At 44.2% G+C, this 25,631-nt stretch overlaps 1 protein-coding gene across 1 annotated transcript; it reads right to left on the bottom strand.

The window, feature by feature from the left end:
- Positions 1-4,860: 4,860 nt before the first annotated feature.
- Positions 4,861-25,234, bottom strand: GPR141 (G protein-coupled receptor 141). Its single transcript, XM_075316584.1, has 2 exons — positions 25,179-25,234; positions 4,861-8,342 (listed from the first exon to the last, which is right to left on the bottom strand). Exon 2 carries the CDS (start codon positions 8,335-8,337, stop codon positions 7,423-7,425), a length of 915 nt encoding a protein of 304 aa, XP_075172699.1. The 5' UTR covers positions 8,338-8,342; positions 25,179-25,234; the 3' UTR covers positions 4,861-7,422.
- Positions 25,235-25,631: the final 397 nt, after the last annotated feature.

Below are 25,631 nucleotides of genomic sequence, written 5' to 3' on the forward strand. Positions count from 1 at the left end.
ACATGAAAGAAGCGGGAGTGGTCCGTGACAGCTGCAGTCCCTGGCCGACCCCACTGGTACTTGTGAGGAAAAAGGATGATACCATGAGGATGTGCGTAGACTATCGACAGATTAACAAAATCACCCACAAAGACGCTTACCCTTTACCCCGAATAGAGGAATTGTTAGCCGCGCTGAAATCTGCTACTTAATTTTCCACTCTTGATCTCACCAGCGGGTACTGGCAGGTGGCTGTTGCCGAAGAAGACCGGGAAAAGACTGCGTTTGCTACCCCGATGGGCCTATGTGAGTTCAACAGCATGCCATTCGGGCTGTGCAATGCACCGGGAACGTTTCAGAGGCTGATGAATTGCTGTTTAGGTCACTGCAACTTCGAAACAGTCCTGCTGTATTTGGACGACATCATTGTCTACTCCAAGACATACAAATCACACCTGGAACACCTGGCCGAGGTGTTTGACGCCCTGTCCAAATACGGCATGAAACTCAAGCCATCCAAGTGTCACCTACTAAAGCCGAAGGTACAGTACTTAGGGCATGTGGTGAGTGCCAAAGGTGTGGCACCGGATCCCGAGAAAATCACAGCTATACAGAACTGGCCAAGGCCCACCACCGTCAGAGAAGTGCGACAGTTCCTGGGCCTGATGGGGTACTATCGGAGGTTCGTCAAGGGGTACACCCAGATGGCGGCCCCCTTGCAAGACCTTCTGGTAGGTCAGTCTGTACACGGCAAATTCTCAGGGCCTCCATTCCAATGGGGTAAGGAGCAAGAAGATTCCTTTGAATGGATTAAGTCTGTCCTGACCTATGATGAAATCCTGGCCTATCCCGATTACGGTCTCCCGTTCGTGCTGTATACAGATGCCAGTAATGTGGGGCTAGGAGCCGTCCTTTCACAGGTGCAGAAGGGCAAGGAGAAGGTAATTGCCTATGCAGTCGGAAGTTGAGACCCACGGAGAGGAACCCGGAGAATTATAGCTTCTTCAAGCTGGAGTTCCTGGCACTCGTGTGTGCTGTGACCGAACGGTTGAAGCATTACCTTGCTGCTGCCAAGTTCATGGTGTATACAGATAATAATCAGTTGACTCATCTGGATACCGCCAAGCTGGGAGCTTTGGAACAACACTGGGTCTCAAGGTTGGCAAACTATGATTTTGTTATAAAGTACAGGGCTGGTCGCAAAAATACCAATGCAGATGCGCTGTCCAGGATGCCCCATCTGTTCAATGATGGGAGGGATGAAGATGACCTGGAAGAAGTTGAACTGCCTGTGTTCCATCAGCCCCCATCCGAGGAGCGGCCTCGATCATATGCCCGTCAGCAAGAAATGACCTGTGACCCATTGCCTCACCATGGCTGGCAGGAGGCCCAGGACAGAAACTCTGCAATCAAGCTAGTCAAAGCATTGCTGGCAAGAACTGATGCCCGTCTTGAGCCAGGCGCCCGAGAAGAGGCCAGAAAATTATGGCAAGACCGGAGTCGGCTTTATATTCACCAAGGCAAGCTATGCCAGAGCCTAACCAACCCCAAGACCCACGAGAGGATCTGCCAGATCGTGGTACCCAGAGCGTACGTCCCAGTAGTGCTGGAAGCATACTATGATGGTGCCGGGCACTTTGGGTGGAAGAAGCTGGAAATGTTGCTGAGAAGTCGCTTCTACTGGATAGAAATGAGAGACTCCATAGAAGCCTGGTGTAGAAATTGCAGACCCTGTGCCTTGAGGTGGCAGGATGGCACCTGTCAGCGAGCACCACTTCAGCCGATTGTCACCAAGCAGCCCCTAGAGATTGTGGCTTTGGACCATGTCAAGTTGACCCCCAGCAAAAGTGGGTATACATACGCACTCACTATGGCTGACCATTACTCCTGGTTCCTGGTAGGGGTGCCCCTTAAAGATTTGACTGCCAGCACCACGGCGAAGGCATTCCAAGCACACTTCTATAGGCCGCATGGGTACCCCGACCGAGTCCTTACGGATCAAGGCCCTGCATTTGAAGCTGAAATCTTCCAGGAGTTCTGCAGTCTGTATGGGTGCAAGAAGATACGCACCACGGCCTATCATGCGCAGACGAATGGGATGTGTCAGAAGATGAACCACCTGGTGATCAATCTGCTGAAAACCCTTCCTCTTGGGAAACGGAACCAGTGGCCTGAAAAGCTACCAGACTTGGCAGACATCTATAACAACATTCCGGTGGGATCCACCAAGTGTACCCCAGCTTACTTGATGAGAGCTCGGCCTGGAAGACTTCCGGTAGATCTGGAGATGAAGGTTGAATTGCCTGAGACTTACGCATCCGGAGAGGATTGGGACTCACGTCGCCAAGTCCAGTACAGGCAGATTCAGAAGTGTGTTGAAGAGAGTCTGAATCAAACCCAACAACGGCAAGAAAGAAACTTTAACAAGCAAGCAAAAGCAACCCCCTTCGCCCCTGGCGAGATTGTGTTACAAAGAAAGAGAAAGCTGCACAAGTTAGATGATCAATGGGAAAAGGAGCCGTATGTAGTATAACCGAACAAATTTGATAACCAAAAAACCTGCCTAATCAGCAAGCATCAAGGAAGGACCACGGCTACCATGTCCCGAGACCATCTGAAACAGTGCCCAGAACCCTTAAGAGTGGCAGATGAGCCTCAGCCCCAGACTCCGGTGGTGGAAGGAAGAAAAAGAGGGATTCATACTATCCTAGGTGATTTTCCATCAGATTGGCCTATGCAGAATGGAGCAGTAATAGTTCCTGTGTTAACATTCCCACAACCCATGGAAGACCCAGAACAGGAAAGGCTTACTGACACTGCACCCACTCCAGCACCTATACCCTTGCCACGCACACATAGGGTCCTACCAGCAACACCTAGCACTGAGGGTAAGGAACCTGTAGAGAGTGTTGCCATGCCATCAGAAGGGAATGAGAGTTCAGAGTTGAGGAGATCGATCCGTGCTAATTTTGGTCAGCCTCCATGGAGGTACAGAGAAGAGTGTTGAAAAATGCTAAAAAAATACAAGTAGTTAACGATGCCATAGAACTGTTAGGTATCGGTGTTTTCGTTTATTATTTTCCACAGTTTGTTATTTTCCATATAGAAAATGTCAACAAATAAGTGCCTAATTGACCAATTTTAATGCACAGAGTAAAGTAACCAGATTTGCTAGAAAATTGCTAAAATGTGTACACCCGGTACATGGACTCCGTTAAGTTTTAATATATAGTAAACATGGACCACGGTCACAGGACTGGCGTGACCAATACAAACTTGTGTATTGTATATAGTTGCACCTCCTGTGCCCACCAGAGTCGTCTAAAACAACACCCGGGACCTTAACCTGGTCACAGACTCACCATAGGTATGCAGCGGGTCAGGTTGTTTGGGTGGCGGGTTGATGAGATCCGGGACTTTGGGACTGGACTGTCGTGGGTAGAGGCTGCAACGGAGCAGGTTGAGTCTCCGCTACCATTGAAACCAGTAGTGTCCCACTCTTTAATGGTTTAGTAACGTTTAAGAAAGGTGCCTCCCTTGTGTGGGATGAAAATGCAAATAAAAGTGTTAACCCTTTTTCTTACTATCCTACAGTTTTGAAAAAAATAAATAAACCTCTGATGTCCTGTAGCTTGGGGACGAGCTACGTTTAACCAAGGGGGAATGTGACGCCCTGGCCTATCAGGTCATCACAGGGTATTGTGCAATCTGCCCTTCTGCATGATATCCACCTCCTCCTTGGATAACGGATCCCTGACCTTTGGTGTTGCTAAGAACAAGCTAATCAAAACCCTAGGAACACTCTGCACGACACCCACCAGACACAGCAGTGAACAGCCTGAAGGGAATAGGGTTAGCCACTTGGGGGGTTGGTTAAGGGGTGGTCAGGAGTGTCAGGAGACGGAGAGTGTAGCGTTGGAGGTGAAAGTGAGAGGAGGTCAGGAGCTGGGCTCCTCAGTTACTAGGTGGCAGACGTTCGTCTGGGCCTGGTAGGAGCTGGACCCCAGTCGCAGGGGATCGTGACAAGGGGCATGGACTGTCAATGAGGACAACCGGTGGTCTTGTGCCATCAACGGGCAGGGGCCAGGGCACGACAGGGTACATGGACCCTAGGCTGGGAAGTAGCTTCAGGCGTCCTGGTAATTCACCCGACGAGGACGGAGCCTTCAAGATCCGTTCTCCACACACTCCAAATTCGGGGTACTAGCGCAACGAGGGGGATAGGACTCTCCCACTGCATAGTCCAGAAAATCCCAAGCGTGAACCCTGAGAGCAAGCTCACTCCGTTAGCCATATGGGTGAGCGGGACCCATTTAGTTTTAAGCTAAGAGGGACCAACTATAGTAAAGAGGTGCCAAGGTCAAGGTCACAGGCTAACAAGCAAAACCAACGGGCACGGGATCCATGCGTGCTCCCTCCCTGCTGCAGTGGCATCAAGAACTTTGGTTTACCACGGTTGTCAGCGTTATTGAACTGAGTGAGTATGCAATTAACCCTTACCGGCCCGACGGCACCTCACCGACACCATCACCGAGTTCCGGGGCATTCCCCCTACCGGTGGAATTTAACACCTGGCTGCCCACACCATCGCCACCGGGTACTCCCAATCGTAGCGATGGTACTCCATCTTACCACGCACCACGGGTGGCTTCACAAACTGTCCATACCATCCCCTGTACATAGCCCCCCTTTATTGAGTGGCCGCACGATCCCCCGAGTCCGAGACCCCTCAAGCCACCGCGGATCTGGATCAGAGCAGCCCGGCTGCTGACGCAGGGGCGGCACACAAGTAACACTAGAAATAAAGAACAGTGACTTCTCACGTTTTAAGCAAATCATGAATTAATTATACCTTTTGCTTTAATTATATTTTTATTGGGCAAGAAAATACAGTCAGAAATTAATTCTAATAACTTAAATTATAGTAAAACAATTCATACAAAACACAGTTTTTTAATAAAAAAAATAAATATACATTCATAATTAACATGTTGCATTTACAACCATAAGTTGAGACATTTGAGTTTCTACAGTTCAGGGAACCTGTCAGGTGCAATATGCACCCAGAACTACGAGTAGTCCTGGGTGCACTTTGCTAATCCCTGCCTAACCGTCTCTGTATTTCTAAAGATCTTATATCGTATGCTAATGAGCGAGGGGACTAGTCTTCTGGGCGTTAGTTCCCCTGGCTAATCAGCGTCATTAACATGTTAGTACGCCCCTGTGGGTGTGCTAACATGCTAATGAATTTGCAGTGTCACAGGATGGTCTCACTCACCTCTCCGCTGCCATCGCCGCCCAAAGCTGGATTTCGGCTCAGTGCGCATGACACCGGAGTTTGGGTCATGCGCACTATGAAGCCGGGTGTACGCGTCCTGACTTCAAACTGAAGTAGTGCGCATGACCGAACCTCCGGGGTCAGGGGCACTGAGCCAAAATCCAGCATCGGGCGATACTAACATACTAACATGCTAATGGGGCCGACTAGCCAGGGGAACTAACGCCCAGGGGACTAGTGCGCTCATTAGCATAAGATTAAAGTTCTTTAGAAATACTTTCTCTAAAGATTACTTTATCTATACTAGTGTATACAGGGACGGTTAGGCAGGGATTAGGAATATGCACCCAGAACTGCTCATGGTTGTGGGTACATATTACACCTGACAGGTTCCCTTGAACATATTGTCAATACGGTTTGAAGAGATACAAAATGTGGCAGGGAATATTCTGGAGTACTATTGGTTCTAGTAATGACATATTTCTTTTTTAATTTGCGCCTTTTTAAGTTAACTTTACTTAGTTTCAGCTGGTTTTTTTTGTTCGCTATTATCTATCTAGATGTGTGAGTGTAATTCATCAATTGAGACTTTTCAAATGTCAGATAATTTCGGCACAATTATACTCCAGTATCCTAGTAGAGTACAATATCAATCTAATTTTATTTTCCATAATTGAAACCTAATGTGCAACATTTTGAAGGATTGTGCAACTTTTTGCTTTAAATAGATGCAAAAAAGTAAAAGTCAGGAATAATAGCGCATAACCTCTAAGTACCATTTTGTTGGTACCAACTACCAAAGTATTAAAAAAGTCACATTTAATACTGTGCCACATAACAGGGGAAACTATAAGCAGATGGGGGTAAAGAATTGGCTAAAGGACACAAAACAAAGAATCATCATACATGGTACATTCCCTAAATGGGCTGTAGTCAACGGTGGGGTACTGCAGGGGTCTACGCTAGGACCGATTCTTTTTAATCTCTTTATTAATGACCTTGTGGATGGGTTTGAGAGTAAAGTGTCAGTCTTTGCTGACAACACCAAACTATGTAGGATATTAAAAATGGACCTTGATAGTACAATATTACAAAACAATCTGGATAAGATGTCAAAATGGGCAGACACTTGGCAAATGAGAGTTAATATTGGTAAAAGTAATGCACCTAAAATGGAGTTATCCAATTGCTGCATATTCTGGTTACACGTAGGCTGAGCAGCAGTACTCAATGTCAAGCTGCAGCTACAAAAGCAAACAAGATTTTATAGTGTATAAAAAGAGAGATTATATCCCGTGATCCCAACGTATTGTTACCACTCTATAAATCACTTCTAAGGGCACATCTAGAATATGGGATCCAGTTTTGGGCTGCACATTTTAAAAAAGACATTCAGAAGTTAGAGTCAATTTAAAGGCGGCTAACTAGATTATTGAAAGGAATGGAGGCCTCCCATATGATTAGAGGATGAAAAAGTTGAATTTGTTTAGCTTAGAGAAAATACATTTCAGAGGAGATCTCATTTCTTTATATAAATACATGTGTGGTCAATATAAAGGACTGGCACATAACTTATTCCTTCCAAAGACAATACTAAGGACAAGGGGGCGATCATTACAGGGGAAAGAAAGACGATTCCAGCAGCTAAATAGTAAAGGGTTCCTTATAGTTAGAGTAGTAAGATTTTGGAATGCCCAACTGCAAGGGGTAGTAATGGCAGATACTATAACAGCTTTTATAAAAGGGCTGGATGATTTCCTCAGTACACACTACATTGTCGGTTATAAATGATTTAGTGATAAAATGTAGAATTGGTAGAGGAAGGTCGAACGAGATGGATCTAGATCTGTTTTCAACCTATGTAACTATGTAACTTAAAAGAAATGCAAATGATGGATTCAGCCCAATGACTCAATACAAAAGCCTGTCCAAGCTTTATGCTAGCTTAAATGAGAGTAACATGGGATAGATAGGGTAAGATGAGCTATCTAATATGAAAACAGTATTTAATATATTAAGTGTATAGATTTATACATTTTGCATATTGTCCTCATTTTTCACAAGAAAAGAATCTAAAAGGGTCATACGTTTACAAGGAACCCTGTTTTCAAGATAACAGGAAATTGGCCAAAAGGATGTTATCAACTGATTGCAAGAATATAACGTCAACACTGGCACGGACATTTTATTGAGCATGTCATGTGCTTAAACACTTTCTGGAAATAGGTTTGTACTGCAAATGACAAGAGATCCAAACAGCTAAGCGCTGTTATACCTAGAAAGATCTCATTGTAGTAGAAGCATTCAGTGGAGTGTTTTAAGTAATAGATCCGAAACATGTGATAAGGAAAAAAGCAAGTAATCATGACCAAAATAAAAAATAAACTCTTTAACTGGACCCAGAATTCTTGATGATCTAAAGCCGCACGTTTCAGTTTCTTCATTATCTTCACAATGATTACGATTTGTACAATTAGAAGAATGCATACAACAAGAAAAATGACTGTAACTATAATATAGTTCAAGACAAACACAAAAGGTCTCTTGATTTCCTTGTAGAAAGTGAAACACTTCTCAGGTGTATATATGTTTTTCTCTATACCGTACTGGAGGAAGAGCACAGGCAAAACAACTATCAATATAATGATCCATAGAGCGGCACTGGCCACCACAGAGTGCATTTTTCGGTAGAACTCGATCTTGTCTTTCTGCTTGAAATAACTTATATATCTGATGACGAGCAAAGTAACGTAAAATATAAATGAAAGATACATGTGGATATGTATCATGGAACTTATGAACCTGCAAAATTCAAACTCAAATTTCCATTTTTCCAGAATGTAATAGGTAATCCGAAAGGGAACAGTCAGGATAAAGATGCCATGGATTACCAGCAGGTTGATGATTGCAGTGATGGTCACAGAACGAGTGTTGGTTCTACATAACAGAGACCCCATTATAATGATTCCGACTGTCCCACCAATAATCACTATAATGTAGAGCGCGATCAGGATGCCCTTTGCAACATCATCTGGTATGAAACAGATTGTCTCGTTTGTTTCATTTCCCGTTTTGTTCATCACGTCTATAGGAAAAATAAAATAATATCATTTCAATACTTGTTATTATGCTTAATAAAAATAGCATGCTCCCATGTGAGATTTGTTTTACATTGTGCTTAGAAGAGAGATTAAAAAGGAGTCTGCCACGTTCTTAGAAAAATGAGACTCAAACTGTTATGTTCAGGAGTTTTATATCGTCTATTGATTTCTAAGTGTTACTTTTGAGTTATGTCTTGATAATCTAATGAACTCGTCTCCTATGGAAAGGCTTATCCCCTCTACATAAGTGACCTTTTATGGCATATCAAAATAATAATAATTTGTATTTCTTTAGTACCAGCATTAGAGTTGAGCGCGGTTCGCGGTTCGAGGTTCTCCAGTTCTAAGCTCGAGTGATTTTGGGGGCTGTTCGAGATCGAACTAGAACTCGAGCTTTTTGCAAAAGCTCGATAGTTCTAGATACGTTCGAGAACGGTTCTAGCAGCAAAAAGCAGGGCTTTTTACAGCTAGAGTGTGCAGGAGCCATCGCTGGCAGCCTGCCAGAAGCTGGTAACCAAGATAAACATCGGGTATCCAAGCAAAGCGCTTTGGTTAGTAACCCGATGTTTATCTTAGTTACGTGCAGGAAGCCCACACTTTCCCGCTCAGCTCACTCCGCCCCCTCCTGCCCGCGGCATGTACACATATACACACACACACACATGGTCCCGCTCGGCTTACCTGCGGTGATGAAGTCCCGCCATCCCGACCTCAGCGCTGTCACTGTCCTCCATGGCCGCCGCTTGTCACATCACCTCTCGCTTCCGACCCGAGACTGACTAGCGGTGACGTCACGGACCTCTCGTGATACTTGATGTGAAGGCGCCGGTCATTGACCTCAGTGACAGGGGCTGTCGGCAGTGCTGGAGATCAGCGCAGGTAATGTACCTCGCTGACAGCAGCACTTGTCATGCCCTGCAGTGACCTGGGCTGACCCATTGATGTTAGCTCAGGTCACTGCATTGCTCTCCCAGCCAATGGGGAACATCCTGCTCTTCATTGACTGGGACAGTGTGGATCGTCATGGCAACCCTTGGATTACAGCAGACCTGGATTTGTTTTTCATTCTAATAAATTGGTTAAAGAGGGAATGTTTTGGGGAGTGTTTTTTCAAATAAAAATGTGGTTGTCGTCTATTTTTTTTTATTACTGACTGGGTTGGTGATGTCGGGTATCTGATAGACGCCTGACCTCACCAACCCCAGGGCTTGATGCCAGGTGACATTACACATCTGGTATTAACCCCATATATTACCCCGATTGCCACCGCACCAGGGCGCGGGATGAGCTGGGGCGAAGCACCAGGATTGGCGCATCTAATGGATGCGCCACTTCTGGGGCGGCTGCGGCCTGCTATTTTTAGGCTGGAGAGAGTCCAATAACCATGGACCTCCCTAGTCTGAGAATATCAGGCCCCAGCTGTCTGCTTTACCTTGGCTGGTGATCCAATTTTGGGGGACCCCTACGTGTTTTTTTTTTTAATTATTTATTTAATTTAAAATAACAGCGTGGGGTGCCCTCAGTTTTGGATTACCAGCCAAGGTGAGGTTGCCAGCTGTGGTCTGCAGGCTGCAGCCGTCTGCTTTACCATAGCTGGCTACAAAACTAGGGGGAACCCTGCGTCATTTTTTTTTCATTTTTTTGGCTAAATACAAAGCTAAGCACCCCTTAGTGCCACATGAAAGGTACCAAAGGGTGCTCCACTTTTTCTCCATTTTTTTCTCCACTTTTTCTCCATTTTTTTCTCCACTTTTTCTCCACTTTTTCTCCACTTTTTCTCCACTTTTTCTCCATTTTTTTCTCCACTTTTTCTCCACTTTTTCTCCTTTTTTCTCTCCACTTTTTCTCCACTTTTTCTCCACTTTTTCTCCACTTTTTCTCCACTTTTTCTCCACTTTTTCTCCACTTTTTCTCCACTTATTCTCCACTTATTCTCCACTTTTTCTCCACTTTTTCTCCACTTATTCTCCACTTTTTCTCCACTTTTTCTCCATTTTTTTCTCCACTTTTTCTCCACTTATTCTCCACTTATTCTCCATTTTTTTTCTCCACTTTTTCTCCACTTATTCTCCACTTTTTCTCCATTTTTTCTCCATTTTTTTCTCCACTTTTTCTCCACTTTTTCTCCACTTTTTCTCCATTTTTTTCTCCACTTTTTCTCCACTTTTTCTCCACTTTTTCTCCACTTTTTCTGTGTTCTTTTTCTATGGTCGGTCTACCCATTAGCTCTGCCATGCATACTGTAGCTCTACACCTACTGCACATGTTACTTTATGATTGACATCTCTTTCGTACCAGAGCTGTCTAAGTCTACTCTGACCCCATATTTGTCATTACTATATTGTCCTTGTACTGTATTATGACATTTGTATCATGTGTTTCATTTCTTGCTGTGTTGCAATTTTTTTGCTGCATCCCAATTGTACCTCTACATTGTTCTAGTTTATGTTATTGTTCTCTCACTCTTATGTGATACTGATTATTGTCATTTTTCATGATTACATGCAGATAAGTCCAATCTGACGAAGGCTCAGGCCGAAAAGTCATTTGTAACTTTGTATTGGACAAAAACATATATGCTTATGAAAAAATTTTTTTTCTTAATACGGACCAATAAAGAGTGATTTTGCATTACTATCCGTTGTGACTTACTGACTTAGTCTGGGAGATTTAGAGTGCCGAGGTTACTCACTAATTTTATCTATTATTACCTCTGAGCACCTATATACCAGTGAGCAGAGCTTCCTTTACAGTAGTTCTCCTGATTAGGCATGCCCTTACCTCATGAGCAGGGCATTGCAGCTTTGGTAGCAACCATTACGACATGGACTCTGCTGCTGTGGACCCGAGAAGAGTGAGTGCAGATTCATTGCACCCACACTCCTCACATGAAGGGTCCGCACTCCTAGAAAATGGGGGATACGTTCCCTGAGTGTCTCCCCCCCATATTCTAGACGGTCCAGAGTCGTCGTGGGACCCCTTTATTTTTTTTCTTACAATAAATTGGTGAAAGAGGAAATGTTTTGGGGACTGTTTTTTCAAATAAATTTCTTTTGTCGATTTTTTGTTTTTGTTAGTACTGACAGTTTATGATGTTGGGTATCTAATAGACGCCATGACATCACAAACTACTGGGCTTGATCTCAGGTTACTTTACAGCTAGTATCAACCCGATTTATTACCCCGTTTGCCACTGCACCAGGGCACGGGATGAGCTGGGGTGAAGCGCCAGGATTGGCGCATCTAGTGGATGCGCCACGTCTGGGGTGCCTGCGGCCTGCTATTTTTAGGCTGTGAAGGCCCAATAACTATGGACCTTCCCACCCTGAGAATACCAGACCACAGCTGTCCGCTTTACCTTGGCTGGTGATCCAATTTGGGGGGGACCCTACTTTTATTGTGTAATTATTAATATTTATAAAATAATTATAAAAAAGAGCCTGAGGGGACTTCCACATTGGATCCCCAACCACGGTAAAGCTGCCAGCTGTGGTTTTCAGGCTACAGCCGTCTGCTTTACCCTAGCTGGCTATCAAAAATGGGGGGACCCAACGTCATTTTTTTTTTAACTATTTTTTAAATAGAAAAAATTAATGGGCTTCCCTGTATTTTGATTGCCAACCAAGGTAACGGCAGGCAGATGGGGGTGGCAACCCATAGCTGTCTGCTTTATCTGCGCTGAGAATCAAAAATACCGCGGAGCGCTACGTCATTTTTTTAAAGATTTATTTTTACAGCACTGTGATGTCCAGCAATCAAAATACAGGGAAGCCCATTTTATTTTTAGTTATTTAAATAAATAATTAAAAAAAATATATATGGGCTCCCGCTGCATTTTTTGTATTGCTAGCTAAGGGTAATCCAAGCAGCTACTGGCTGCTAAGCCCCACTGCTTGGTGTTACCTTCACTGGCAATGGAAAATCCAGGGAAGCATTTTTTATTTTTTTTTGCCAAAAAACTACAAAAAAAAGGACGTGAGCTTCGCCATATTTTTGTATGCTAGCCAGGTACAGCAGGCAGCCACGGGCTGCCTCCAACCCCCAGTTGCCTATTTGTACCCGGCTGGGAACCAAAAATATAGGGAAGCCCGTTTTTTTTTTAATTATTTCACTTATTTCATGAAATAATTAAAAAACAAATGACGTGGGCTTCGCCCCATTTTTGTGTCCAGCCGGGTACAACTAGGCAGCTGGGGATTGGAATCCGCAGCACAGGTTAGCCCGAGGTTTCTGGGCGCCTCTACTGCGGATTTCAGTCCGCAGCCGTCCCAGAAAATGGCGCTCTCATAGAAGTGCCATCATCTGGCGCTGTATCCAACTCTTCCAACAGCCCTGGAGCCGGGTGGCTTGTTGGGTAATCATGAGTTAATACTGGCTTTGTTTTACTAGCCAGTATTAAGCCAGAGATTCTTAATGTCAGGCACGTTTGACCCGGCCATTAAGAATCTCCAATAAAGGGTTAAAAAAAACACCACACAGAGAAAAAATACTTTAATAGAAATAAATACACAGACACATTAGAGACTCCATCTTTATTACCCCCTGTCAGCCCTCCACGATCCTGCTCTTCTGTCTTCTTTCTTTCTAGTGTAGTAGTAGTGACGATTGTAGTGAGGATGAGATTCACCAGCTCATCACTTGGGCTGGGGAACCTCCATCCTCACTACAATCCTCACTAGTGTAGTAGTAGTGACGATTGTAGTGAGGATGAGATTCACCAGCTCATCACTTGGGGCTGGGGAACCTCCATCCTCACTACAATCCTCACTACAATCGGGAAGCAGCGTGCAGCCTTCACTCCGTGAGTGATCAGTGCCGGCTGTCAGCGATAACAGCGGTAACACTGACAGACGCGTTACCATAGCAACGGTGCTCTCGGAGCCGCGGTTAGCGGTGACATCACCGCTAACTGCGTTGCTATGGCAACTGTGATCTCCGTTAATGACCGGCTGTGTCAGCCGGTCCCTAACGGAACGGGGAGTCGACCGTGTGCTAGAGCATGTCGCCGGTACACGGCGATACACATATGTGCACCGTGTACCGGAGAGATGCACTCGCAGGTCCTCCATGACGTGTCATAGTCATGTGACCAGTCTGTAGCCAATGAGATAATAGCCACGTGACTGGTCACATGGCTATTTTGACGTCACGATAGGTCCTGCATCTCTGCTGGCAGTGCCATCACCGGGAGGATTCAGCGATCATCGGATGGAATAGCGGCAGGAGACAGAGTGCAGAAGGGATCGCGAGGACCGGTAAGTGTTATGGCAATGTTTATTAACTGTTTGTGTACATTTATCATGCATTTTTATGTGTTTGTGATTGCCTCCCATTCTAGCCTATACGTTCGAGTTCGGTTCGTCGAACGTTCGACGAACCGAACTCGAACGGGACCCCCGTTCGGCGAGCCGACCTCGAGCCGAACCGGGACCGGTTCGCTCATCTCTAACCAGCATATTCTCCAGCACTTTACAATTTAGTGTCATGCAATGTTATGTTTTGCTACATACCTAGTATTATTGCTAGGTAGTTTTATGCCTTTCAGTTAGGTATGTTCATTAATGCTATAGTAATGTTCATTTATGCTATTGTACTCTGCATATGATGCAAACAATTTTGCTACAGATGTGCCTTATGTACAAAAAGTGAGACAGAAGTGAAGTAGTACTAAAGTCCTCATGCACATTGGCTGTTAACCAAACAATATTTTGGCTGGTCAGTCAGCCAGCAGCCAACTTAGCCATCTCTCTCATTCACAAGAGAGCTCATACAGCCAAGTGCTCCTGTATAGTGATGGGCAGACTCGCAGATACCCGGGATCGGCAGGACCAACCAGGTTTTAAAAAAAACCCGTTCGGGCCCAGAATATCTGGCTGGATGCCAAGCCCCATATAAACCTACGGGGACCAGAATCCAGCACTTTAAAGTGGTGGTAGAAGGGATAGGGGGATTGTAGCAAGTGCATTATACTTACCAAGTCTCCCGCCGAGCTCTAGCACTATTTCCAGGGCCAAAAACAGCCAGGCCCAACATAATCCACATGGAGTCCCACATGATGATTCCAGCTCGGCTACATCTATAATGACAGTGTGCGGGCACAGAACATGACTGCCCACTATGAGCTTCATCCAGAGAATGACTTGGTTGCCGATATGAGTGGTGACGTCACTCAGGTTACCTGCCGTCACATGTGGGGGACCGTGGGACCCTCCAGCTGTGACTGCAAATAACCAGAGTGATGTCACCGCTCATTGCTGTGGCTCATTCTCTGCCTGAAGCTCACAGCAGGCAGTAATGTTCTATGCCCGTGCGCTGTCACTTCAGATGTAGCAAAGCTGGAATCATTGTGGTTTGCTGTGTGGATTACATTGGACCTGGATGTGTTGGGGTTAATAAAAGGGTGAAAGAGGGTGTTTTTTTTTTATTTTATTGGTGTTTGTGTTCATTAAGATTAGTAATGGGGGGGTCTCTTAGATGCCTTCCATTACTAATCTAGGGCTTAGTTGCAGCTGTGAGCTGTTATTTACCCCTTATTACCCCAGTTGCCACTGCAAAAGGGCAATTGGGATGAGCCAGATAAAGTTCGGGGATTGTTGAATCTAATGAATTCAACAATCCTGGGCACCTGCAGGCTGATATTTTTAGGATGGGGGCCCAATAAGCATGGGTCTCCTTAGCCTGAGAGTACCAATCTCCAGCTGTCAGCTTCATCATGGCTGGGTATCAAAATTGCAGGGGTGGAACCGCACGCCATTGTTAAAAATTATTTATTTAAATAATTTAAGAAAAGCTGCATGCAGTCTTTTTTATTTTGAAACACAGCCAAGATAAGTGCACGGCTGGGGACTACAGCCATAAGCCATAAGTTTTATCTGTGCTGAGTATCATAATATGGGGGGACCTTATGCCAATTTTTTTTTAATTTATTTTTACATCTAGGTACGCACACAGCGTCTGTGATTGGTGTGCATTCTTCTGACACTATTGGTGTGCATTCTTCTGACCAAACTGTAATAAACAGGCTCCATGATGGTGACATGAGGGCCCAACGTCCTGTAGTGTTACCTGTGATCACCACCTATCACTGTGCAGCTAGAGAACACTAGAATTGTCCGGTTCACCATTAGCACTCTGTTCTCTTCACAGATAACAGCAGGTTTATGGAAGGACGACCTCGGCAATACTGGAAATTGAAAAGTCTAAAAACGCTGTGGTATGTGGTATAGTGAAGGATGACAAAGACACTCACAGACATAGCACAGTCAGACTGCGGTCAAAGTGACATCAGACATTTGCAAAATATGAGATAACTAGAGCAGTTATTACACTCTCTCACTGAGGGCAGAATGTTACACAAAAAATTGAGAACAGAGTATAATGCCTGCTTTACACGAGTCGACCGATCGTGCGATTTCACGATCGATCGTACCCGCCCTCGTCGTTTGTGCATCACGGGCAAATCGCTGCCCGTGTCGCACAAAGTCGTGAAACCCCCGTCACACGTACTTACCTGCTGTGCGACCTTGCTGTGGGCGGCGAACATCCACTTCGGGAAGGGGGAGGGACGTTCGGCTTCACAGCGACGTCAAACAGCCGCCGGCCAATAGAAGCGGAGGGGCGGAGATGAGCGGGACGTAAACATGCCGCCCACCTCCTTCCTTCCGCATTGCCGGCGGGAGTCACGGGACGCAGGTAAGCTGTGTTCATCATTCCCGGGGTATCACACGGAGCGATGTGTGCTGCAGCAGGTACGATGAACAACCAGCGCCATTTTAAATAAACTATTTTTTAAAACTGAGCGACGAGTACACGACTCACGATTTGTGAGAGATACTGCGTCGCTCGGTGGTGTCACACGAGACGACGTCGTGAACGATGCCGGATGTGCGGCACGAAAACCGTGACCCCAACGATGCATCGCACGATACCTCGTCTCGTGTAAAGCCCGCATAACTGTTAAAGAACAAAATAAGGGGCAGAGCTTGGCACCGAGGCACCGTGCTTAGAGGTTACACTTAAGAGATGAGGCACAGACCTTGGCAGTTTCTAACAACAACAGAAAAAGCACAATTAATAGATATTAACGTTTGGTTGCAGGGCCTAATAAGCTTCTTCTGTCACTGAATAAGGTCACTCCCTTAATATATCTACCTAATGCATCTACTGCTTGGTAAAAGTAATGACGCTAGGTGGAGAAAAAAAAATCAAAAGAATGCAAGAAGGTGCCATAGCAAGTCTTGTAGTAACACTAGCTAGAAACAGAAGTATTTTGTAAATTAGTAAAGTTGAAACATTAGTTTATTTTTACCCTGTAAAAGTAAATGCTATGTGAATGAGAGTTCCCTGTTTAGGATTTTATTAGAATTGAGGAAAAAGATTTGCAGGAACCTGGTGCAGCAGCCAAGTTGGTAGTTGTCCTACCTGATGGCCTGCATCACAAGGACTTCTTCTGAAGAGTAGGTTAGGTGCAATGTCATCACAATGAGACAAGCCTGACATCAAGCCGGGGCTACTAAATAGATGTCACCGCTGCACCAGGGTTCTACAATTGATTTTGCTAAACTCTGATTTTCACCTATAAACTAAAGTGGAGATCATTTCTAACTCTGGGCCCTACACATCTGGAATGTTTCACATACAGCCAGATATTTAAATAGGAATTGTGCAAGGTTTTATTTTCACAAATCAAAAAACACTTTAAAGTCATCACTGTATGGATTGTCTGAATGGATTATATGTATTTTCATTGTTATCAATACTCTTCTGGATAATCCAAATGCTCCCTAGCAAACGTCAGATGGGCCCGGACATGTACTGGCCTAAGCAGGGGAACACATCTGGCACTGCAGGATCTGAGTCCCTGGTGGCGTAGTGTGTTACTGATGGTAGCCTTTGTTACGGTGGTCCCAGCTCTATGCAGGTTATTCACTAGGTCCCCCCATGTGGTTCTTGGATTTTTGCTCACCGTTCTTGTGATCATTTTTACCCCATCTTGTGTGGAGTCCCAGATCAAGGGAGATTATCAGTGGTCTTGCATGTCTTCCATTTTCTTATTATTGCTCCCACAGTTGATTTCACAACACCAAGCTGCTAGCCTATTGCAGATTCAGTCTTCCCAGCCTGGTGCAGGGCTATAATTTTGTTTCTGGAGTCCTTTGACAGCTCTTCGGTCTTCACCATAGTGGAGCTTGGAGTGTGACTGTTTGAGGTTGTGATCAGGTGTCTTTTATACTGATAACAATTTCAAACAGGTGCCATTACTACAGGTAGCGTGGAGGACAGAGGAGCCTCTTGAAGAAGAAGTTACATGTCTGTGAGAGCCAGAAATCTTGCATGTTTTTAGATGACTAAATACTTATTTTCCACCATAATTTACAAAAACAATCTTGCCAAATCAGACAAGGTGATTTTCTGGATTTGTTTTCTCATTTTTTTCTCTTATAGTTGTGGTCTACCTATGATGTTAATTACAGGCCTCTCTCATCTTTTTAAGTGGGAGAACTTGCACAATTTTTGGCTGACTAAATACTTTTTTCCCCGCTGTAACTGTGGAACGCTTCAGCGAATCTCAGTAATTCTGAGACTGTTTTTTCGTGACATAACCACTGACACTTCATGACAGTGGTAAATATAGGATGATATTTTTTGTGAAAATATCAGAAATTTGGTGAAAATTTTGCAATTTTAAAACTTTGAATTTTTATACCCTTAAACCAGACAGTTCTGTCACACAAAATAGTTACTACATAACATTTCCCACATGTCTACTTTACATCAGCACAATTTCTGAAAAATATTTCTTTTATGGGTAGGAAGCCAGAAGGGTTCAAAGTTTATCAGCAAGTTCTGATTTTTCCGACAAAATTTAAAAACCATTTTGTTAGAAACCACATCATATTTGAAGGGACTTTGAGAGGCCTAGGTGACAGAAAATACCCAAAAGTGACACCAATCTAAAAACTATATATAATACTGTGCTGAAAACCACATCCAAGAAGTTTATTAACCTTTTAGGTGCTTCACTTGAACTAAAGCAATGTGGTAGGAAAAAATGATAATTTTACTTTTTCCTGTTGCAGCCTCTCTCGTGCCACTGATGCCAGATCCGGATCTCCACTGCAGGCGCCTTCTCACCTCACATAGTGATCCTGTCACCCTTTCACCTATAAGCATATTCTGCAAAACGTGTGGAACCTTACCTTTATTTGCAATCCTCCGGTTGTCCTTCGAGACCCGCGTTTTCCTTACTCTGACCAGTGATGCAACAACCTTGAGAAAGGCTCTATGCCGAAACGTTGGTGCTGTTGTCCTGGTTAGGTTCCTTTTGCAGTGTATTAGTCAATAAATTCACTTATAATTCCCCCTTGGTTTTCATTCTGAGTGCTGGGATTTACTCTACTATTGAGTAGCCCAGAGGCTGGCTCATCGAATCCTCAGCCTGGTCCTCCTTACTCACAACATCAGTATTCTAAGGAAACATATGACCCCAAAACAGGTTACTTTGAGGAACTGTTTACAGGACCCTTTGACCTTTCTTGCTTCTCACCGCGCAACACCACCAACGCAGGTGAGGCCAACGTGTGCAGTGATGCACAGATCTTTGAGCACCCAAGGCCAGAAGAAAGCCATGTTGTTGGCCGTGACATGCTGGGCAATCAGGTGGAAGTGTTGGAGGATGATGAGACACAGTTGCCCTCAGGTCAGCCTAAAACCTCCATTACCAAAGATGTTGACTTTTAGGAATTTGAAGACGACCTAATCAATGATGAGGTGACTGATCCAACATGGACGGGTGGCATGGATTGCGAGAGCAGCAGTGCAGAGGAGCATGTGCTCATAGTCCACAAAAAGGCTGTAAGACATAGGGTTTCGACTACTGCCAGAGGTCAATCAACTGTGCACATGACACCACCATCTGTGGCATCTCAGAGTCCAAGGGTTCGTGCACCGCCTGTGCCATCTCAGAGTCCAAGGGTCCGTGCTGCGATTGTGTGGAAGTTTTTTCTAAGAGTCCTTCAGACCAAACGGTTGCCATTCGTCAAATCTGTCAGACCAAGCTTAGCAGAGGCAGAAATACTTCTAGCTTAGGCACCTCCACCATGAGAAACCATATGTTAGCCAAGCACACCACTAGGTGGTTGACAGCTCTAGGTGAAAAACACGATTTCCAGGCTCAAAACTCTGCCACTTCCCCTGGGTTGCCTGCTTCCCAAACTGGTGTGCAAGAAGGTGGCGCTGATGCCTCCTTTTCCCAACCTGACGTTGGCCAAACTCAATCATCAATGACTACATCCACTTCATTGTCCCAGCGTTCCGTTCAGTTGTTCATACCACAGACCTTCGAAAAGAAGCAAAAATACCCCGTTACGCACCCAAGGGCAGAAACCATAACTGCACACATTGCACAATTGATAGCCCTTGAGATGATGCCATATCGGCTTGTGGGAACAGAGGCTTTCCGCGACCTTTTGGCGGTGTTAGAACATTGGTACTCTGTGCCTAGCTACCACTATTTTTTACGTTGTGCCGTCCCCGTGCTCCACAATCATGTGTCCGTAAACATCAAACGGGCTCTCACCAACGCCATAACAGAGAAGGTCCAGTTAACCACAGACACGTGGACAAGCGGAAGTGGACAGGGACGCTACATCTCACTGATGGCACACTGGGTGAACCTGGTGGCGGCTCGTACAGAGTCTGAGCTGGCAACATCCCATATAATTCCCACACCCAAAATAGCGGGTCCCATTTCAATCACAGTTTCAATAGCCTTTTACACACCAACAACTCCCTCCTCCACCTACTCTTCATCTGGCTCCTGTGCATCCTCCTCAACATCCGCCGGTGTCCAACCGTCGACATCATTCCCCAGCTGGGAGCAGCACTGCCTCGGCTAAGCAGCAACATGCTCTATTGAAGCTCATCTGTATCGGTGACAAATCGCACACGGCACCTGAGCTTTTGAAAGCAATAACTGAGCAGACAGATGAGTTGCTTGCACCATTGGACCTCCGTCCAGGGATGATAGTGTGCGATAATGGTCGGAATCTGGTGGTGGCTTTAAAGCTTGCAAAGCTTGTACACGTTCCTTGTATGGCCCATGTTGTAAATTTAGTAGTTCAGCACTTTCTCAAAAAATACCCTGGGATACCAGACCTACTTACCAAGGCACAATGTATTAGCGCCCATTTCCGCAAATCATCTCCCTCTTTTGCTGGCCTGGCAGTGCTGCAGCAGCACTTAAACTTGCCTCATCACAGACTAATATGTGACCTCCCTGCGAGATGGAATTCAACCTATCATATGTTGGCAAGGATCCATGAGCAGCAGAGGGCAGTATCCCAACTCCAGCTGGAAAATGCCCATCAGAGGCAGCTGCCAGATATAAGTACTGCAGAGTGGGTGTGGATTGCATACATTTTTCAGGTCCTAGAGAATTTTGATTACTGTACCAATATTGTGATGATGCTCTTATCAGCATTACCATTCCACTGATTTGTTTATTGAAAAGCTCTCTGGATGGTCTGAATGACCAAAGTGTTAATGCACCCGAGGTGTCTGTGGATCCAGACTTCACAATGGTTGCTAGTAATCCGCACAACCTCGACCAACAGGCTCAGGCCACCTTTGATCAGCATCATGAGGATGAGGAGGATGATGAAGAACAGGAATGCTTTGAAGTTGGTAACCAAGGGATTGACAACCCAAGCTTCAGGCCTGTCCAGCATGGATGGCCTGAGGAGGAGCAGGAGAAGAGAGAGACTGAGGAGGAGAGGAGGTTTAGGGAGACAGAATGTATTCTTAGCTGTGACACACAAAGGTTTCCAGTTCTGAGTCTGGGAGACATGGCACAGTTCATGTACAGTTCATGTCACACTGCCCTTCTCATGACTGTCGGCTAGTCCACATTTTGGCAGACAACAATTAATGGTTATGTACCTTCCTTAAGGATTGTACTACGGAAACATTCAAGAGGGCTGTAGTGGAACAGTTGATGAAACAATTACTCTCAGATCATGCTGGCGTGAGAGGTAGCATATCATCTCACACAACAAGATTACAAAAGAGGGCTACATTATAGTAGGAGCAACACAGGCGGGGGACTAATGTTCCAAAACTGGTCCATTTTCCACAAACCATCAAGTTCCAATCAGATACCGGTTGGGGGAAGTATGACAAGGTGCGAACAGCTAAGTAAGATGGTGAGGGACTATGTAGGTGACCGTATCAGCATGCTTTCAGAGTCTACAGTTCCTTTTAACTATTGGGTTTCCAAGCTCAACACTTGGCCAGACCCCGCCTTATACGCTTTGGAAGTGCTAGCTTGCCCTGCTGCAAGTGTGTTGTCTGAGCGTGTTTTCAGCTCAGCGGAGTCAATAATAACAGATACTCGCACACGACTATCCACGGAAAGTGCAGACAGTTTAACGATTATCAAAATGAACCATAGATGGATTGCCCCAGAGTATCCCAGCCCGCCTGTTAACAAGACCCAATAATAAGTGTAGCCCCAAAATTTGGATTTCTTAAGTTCAAATAAGTTCCATTGTTTCTCATTCAAGACTATTTTGTCTTCTATCATCTAATGAGATTGCATGACTAATCTAACTTGTTATGCTGCTGCCATGTAATTGTTTGGCCCAATCACCCAGGTGAATAGTTTTCAAGCCTTTGTACATTATGCACTGGCACAAGCACTGTCGAGGCTACACTGTCTAGAACAATTGGTCATGTAGTCTCTTTTTGTGTTTTTTATTGATGCTGTGCTCCACGGTGTGTTACACATGGCCCCCTGACAAATCAGATTTTTTTTAGCTCCTTGACATGTTATGCCCTGCTTATGCTACCATTTTTTTAAAAAATGCTGTTGGGAGTACCTTCTGATGCTGTGCTCCATGGTGTCTGAACCATCACACCCTAGGAGAACTGAATTTATTAAACTCCTTGGCATGTTATGCCCTGTTGCTTATCCTACCAATTATTTTTAAAAAAGCTGTTGGGAGCTGTTGGGAGTACCTTCTGATGCTGTGCTCAATTGTGTCTGAACCATTATCCCCTGGGGAAACTGAATTTATTAAACTCCTTGGAATGTTATGCCCTGTTGCAAATCCTACCAATTTTTTAAAAAAAGCTGTTTGGAGCTGTTGGGAGTACCTTCTGATGCTGTGCTACATGGTGTTTGAACCATTTTCCCCTGGGGAAACTGAATTTATTAAACTCCATGGCATATTATGCCTTGTTGCTTATCCTACCAATTTTTTTAAAAAGTTCTTAGGAGCTGTTGGGAGTACCTTCTGATGCTGTGCTCCATGGTGTCTGAACCATCACACCCTAGGGGAACTGAATTTATTAAACTCCTTGGCATGTTATGCCCTGTTGCTTATCCTTCCAATTTTTTTAAAAAAAGCTGTTGGGAGCTGTTGGGAGTACCTTCTGATGCTTTGCTCGATGGTGTCTGAACCATTATCCCCTGGGGAAACTGAATTTATTAAACTCCATGGCATATTATGTCTTGTTGCTTATCCTACCAATTTTTTAAAAAAAGTTCTTGGGAGCTGTTGGGAGTACCTTCTGATGCTGTGCTCCATGGTGTCTGAACCATCACACCCTAGGGGAACTGAATTTATTAAACTCCTTGGCATGTTATGCCCTGTTGCTTATCCTTCCAATTTTTTTAAAAAAGCTGTTGGGAGCTGTTGGGAGTACCTTCTGATGCTTTGCTCGATGGTGTCTGAACCATTATCCCCTGGGGAAACTGAATTTATTAAACTCCTTGGAATGTTATGCCCTGTTGCAAATCCTACCAATTTTTTTTAAAAAAGCTGTTTGGAGCTGTTGGGAGTACCTTCTGATGCTGTGCTACATGGTGTTTGAACCATTTCCCCCTGGGGAAACTGAATTTTTTTAAATCCTCAGTGTTAGTTATTGAAATAAAGCCTGAGTTCCAGAGTGTAACAATTGCCACTTCCACGGTACTGCATGCTTCACAAACTGCTGTATAGGATGCAGGCGATGATGCCTCCTGGTACTCCTTCGGACTCACCTGGTTCTTGAAGCACATGTGTGTGGGCACCGCTGTGCTACCCTCGTGCCACATTTCCGTGACTTTCCTCTGGGCACCCGTGCGCGGGCACCGCTGTGCTTCCTCGTGCAACAAGTACACCGAGCTGTGAGCCCCATGCCATACAACCCTCACGGGTTAGGGCAGGCCAGTATACATAGATCGTCTGTGACGTAGCAGACGATCGTCAGCAGCAACCCGCTCACTCTTCAATAACCATAGCAGCGGTCCCCCTACACCACACAGTGGACCTTGACCGGCGGAAGCTGTCTCTATACCATCTTGGCACGCTTCCCCGGGTCCCCCTCGTAACAGACAAGTCTCTGAAATACTGGGAGAATACAGTCTGGTCAGATAAGACCAAAATTGGACACTTTTGATACTATAATACACAGCATGTTTGGAGGTCAAAAGTCTCTGTATATCACCCCCAAAACACCATACCAACAGTGAAGTTTGGATGTGAGAAAATCATGATGTCGGGCTGTTTTTATGGCAGTGGCAAACTTTATATAATTGAATCAAGAATGAATGAACATATATACCGAGATTTTATCGTGATAAACATTTTGTACCATCTACCAGGATGACAAAGATGAAACAAGGGGGAACATTTCAACAAGACAATAATTCCAAACACACAGCCAAGGAAACTTTCAATTGATTTCAGAGAAAGAAAATAAAGCTGCTAGATTAGCCGAGCCAATCACCGAGTCGAGTCAAATAGAAAATTTGTGGAATGAACTAAAGCTCACAAATCATAAAAGGAGCCCACAGAACCATCAGGATTTGAAGATTCTTTGTGTGGAAAAATGGTCAAAAAGCACACCTGAGCAATGCATGCGACTAGTTTCATGTTAAAGCTGTTATCACCAACAAAGGATTTTGTTCAAAGTATTAAAGAAATATCAGCAAGCATGTTCTATACTTTTTCCCTTTGTCATTTCTCATTATTACACATAACTTCATTTATTGACATGTATGGTTTGATTTTTTTTTTTGTCTGTGTGGATTGGATGGGTTGTTGACCAACATCTGGTGAGAAAATAATGTCAATAGCTCTTTTAGAAATATACTTACTTCGAAAATTGGTAATGCGTTCAATACTTATTTTACCCACTGTATATACTGTGTATTTTAGACTCCTAATGCATTATTTAGCTATGTATGTTAATATTATTTTTAATCAAACTGATGTAAATTAATATTAAAAAGTAATAAGAGGCAAAAATACACCCAAATGTATGTACATTTTTACGTCCCTCACTTTATGAAAAATTAGAAATCCAAAACCAAATCAGGAGCTGCAGGAAATCAAAGCCTAAAAGACAAAGAAACAAAAAGTGTTTCTGCTCATTGCTAACTGTTAGCAAAAAGGGTATCAATCCAGAATAATCTTAACTTCTCAGTATGTAGCACTCCTTTGATTTATTTAACAAGCCAAGGTATAAATATATTGTGTACATACAGTACATTTCTACTATCTGACTCATGGGACTCTGAAGGACTTGTAGACCTTTTGATACTAGCTAGTCTTCCCCTTTTGGTCATACGCCCCTCTCATCTACTGAAAACATCTGCTTTGAGGAATATTCAACATGTCCCGTGCTTTAGTCTTAAATTATGTGAAGTGATCTAATAATTATACACAGATTGAATTTGGTTACAGAAATAGTCTTGAATGTTTGCATAGGTGCATTAATAGATGTCAATGAATTGTAATTATCAAAGACTGGTAAAAGCAGTGAAAAATACTTACTCCTTTGATCAACAGTCACAGCAATTCAACAGCAAAGGCATAAACGAGCAGTTATCATGAAGTGTTTCTGTTACTTCCTCAAAACTTTCAGTTTACCACAAGATGATGACCACCCCTGTCAGTACGTATGAAGATGGAACACAAATAAGAACATGGTGTTTTACTTCTCCAAAACGTATTACATGAATGCAAGTTTAATGAGGAAATTTACAGGAGGAAAACCATTGACTGTGACCACTTATATTTTCTGTGTTCGTGTTTTAATATACTACCTTAAATCTTCCCTGCTCATGTGATGTATAGTCTAGCAGTACTAGCAAAGAAATCAATGAACAATTACATGAACAGGCTGGAGCATAAGGCTCTACTGATTATTGGCCCTAGCCCTGCCCATTTATGATGGTCATAAGGTAGGCACAGATTATGCAAATGTACATGACAGTGGGCATTCGT

The sequence above is a fragment of the Anomaloglossus baeobatrachus genome, chromosome 6 (assembly GCF_048569485.1).
Source record: "Anomaloglossus baeobatrachus isolate aAnoBae1 chromosome 6, aAnoBae1.hap1, whole genome shotgun sequence".
NCBI classification, from domain to species: Eukaryota; Metazoa; Chordata; class Amphibia; order Anura; family Aromobatidae; genus Anomaloglossus; species Anomaloglossus baeobatrachus.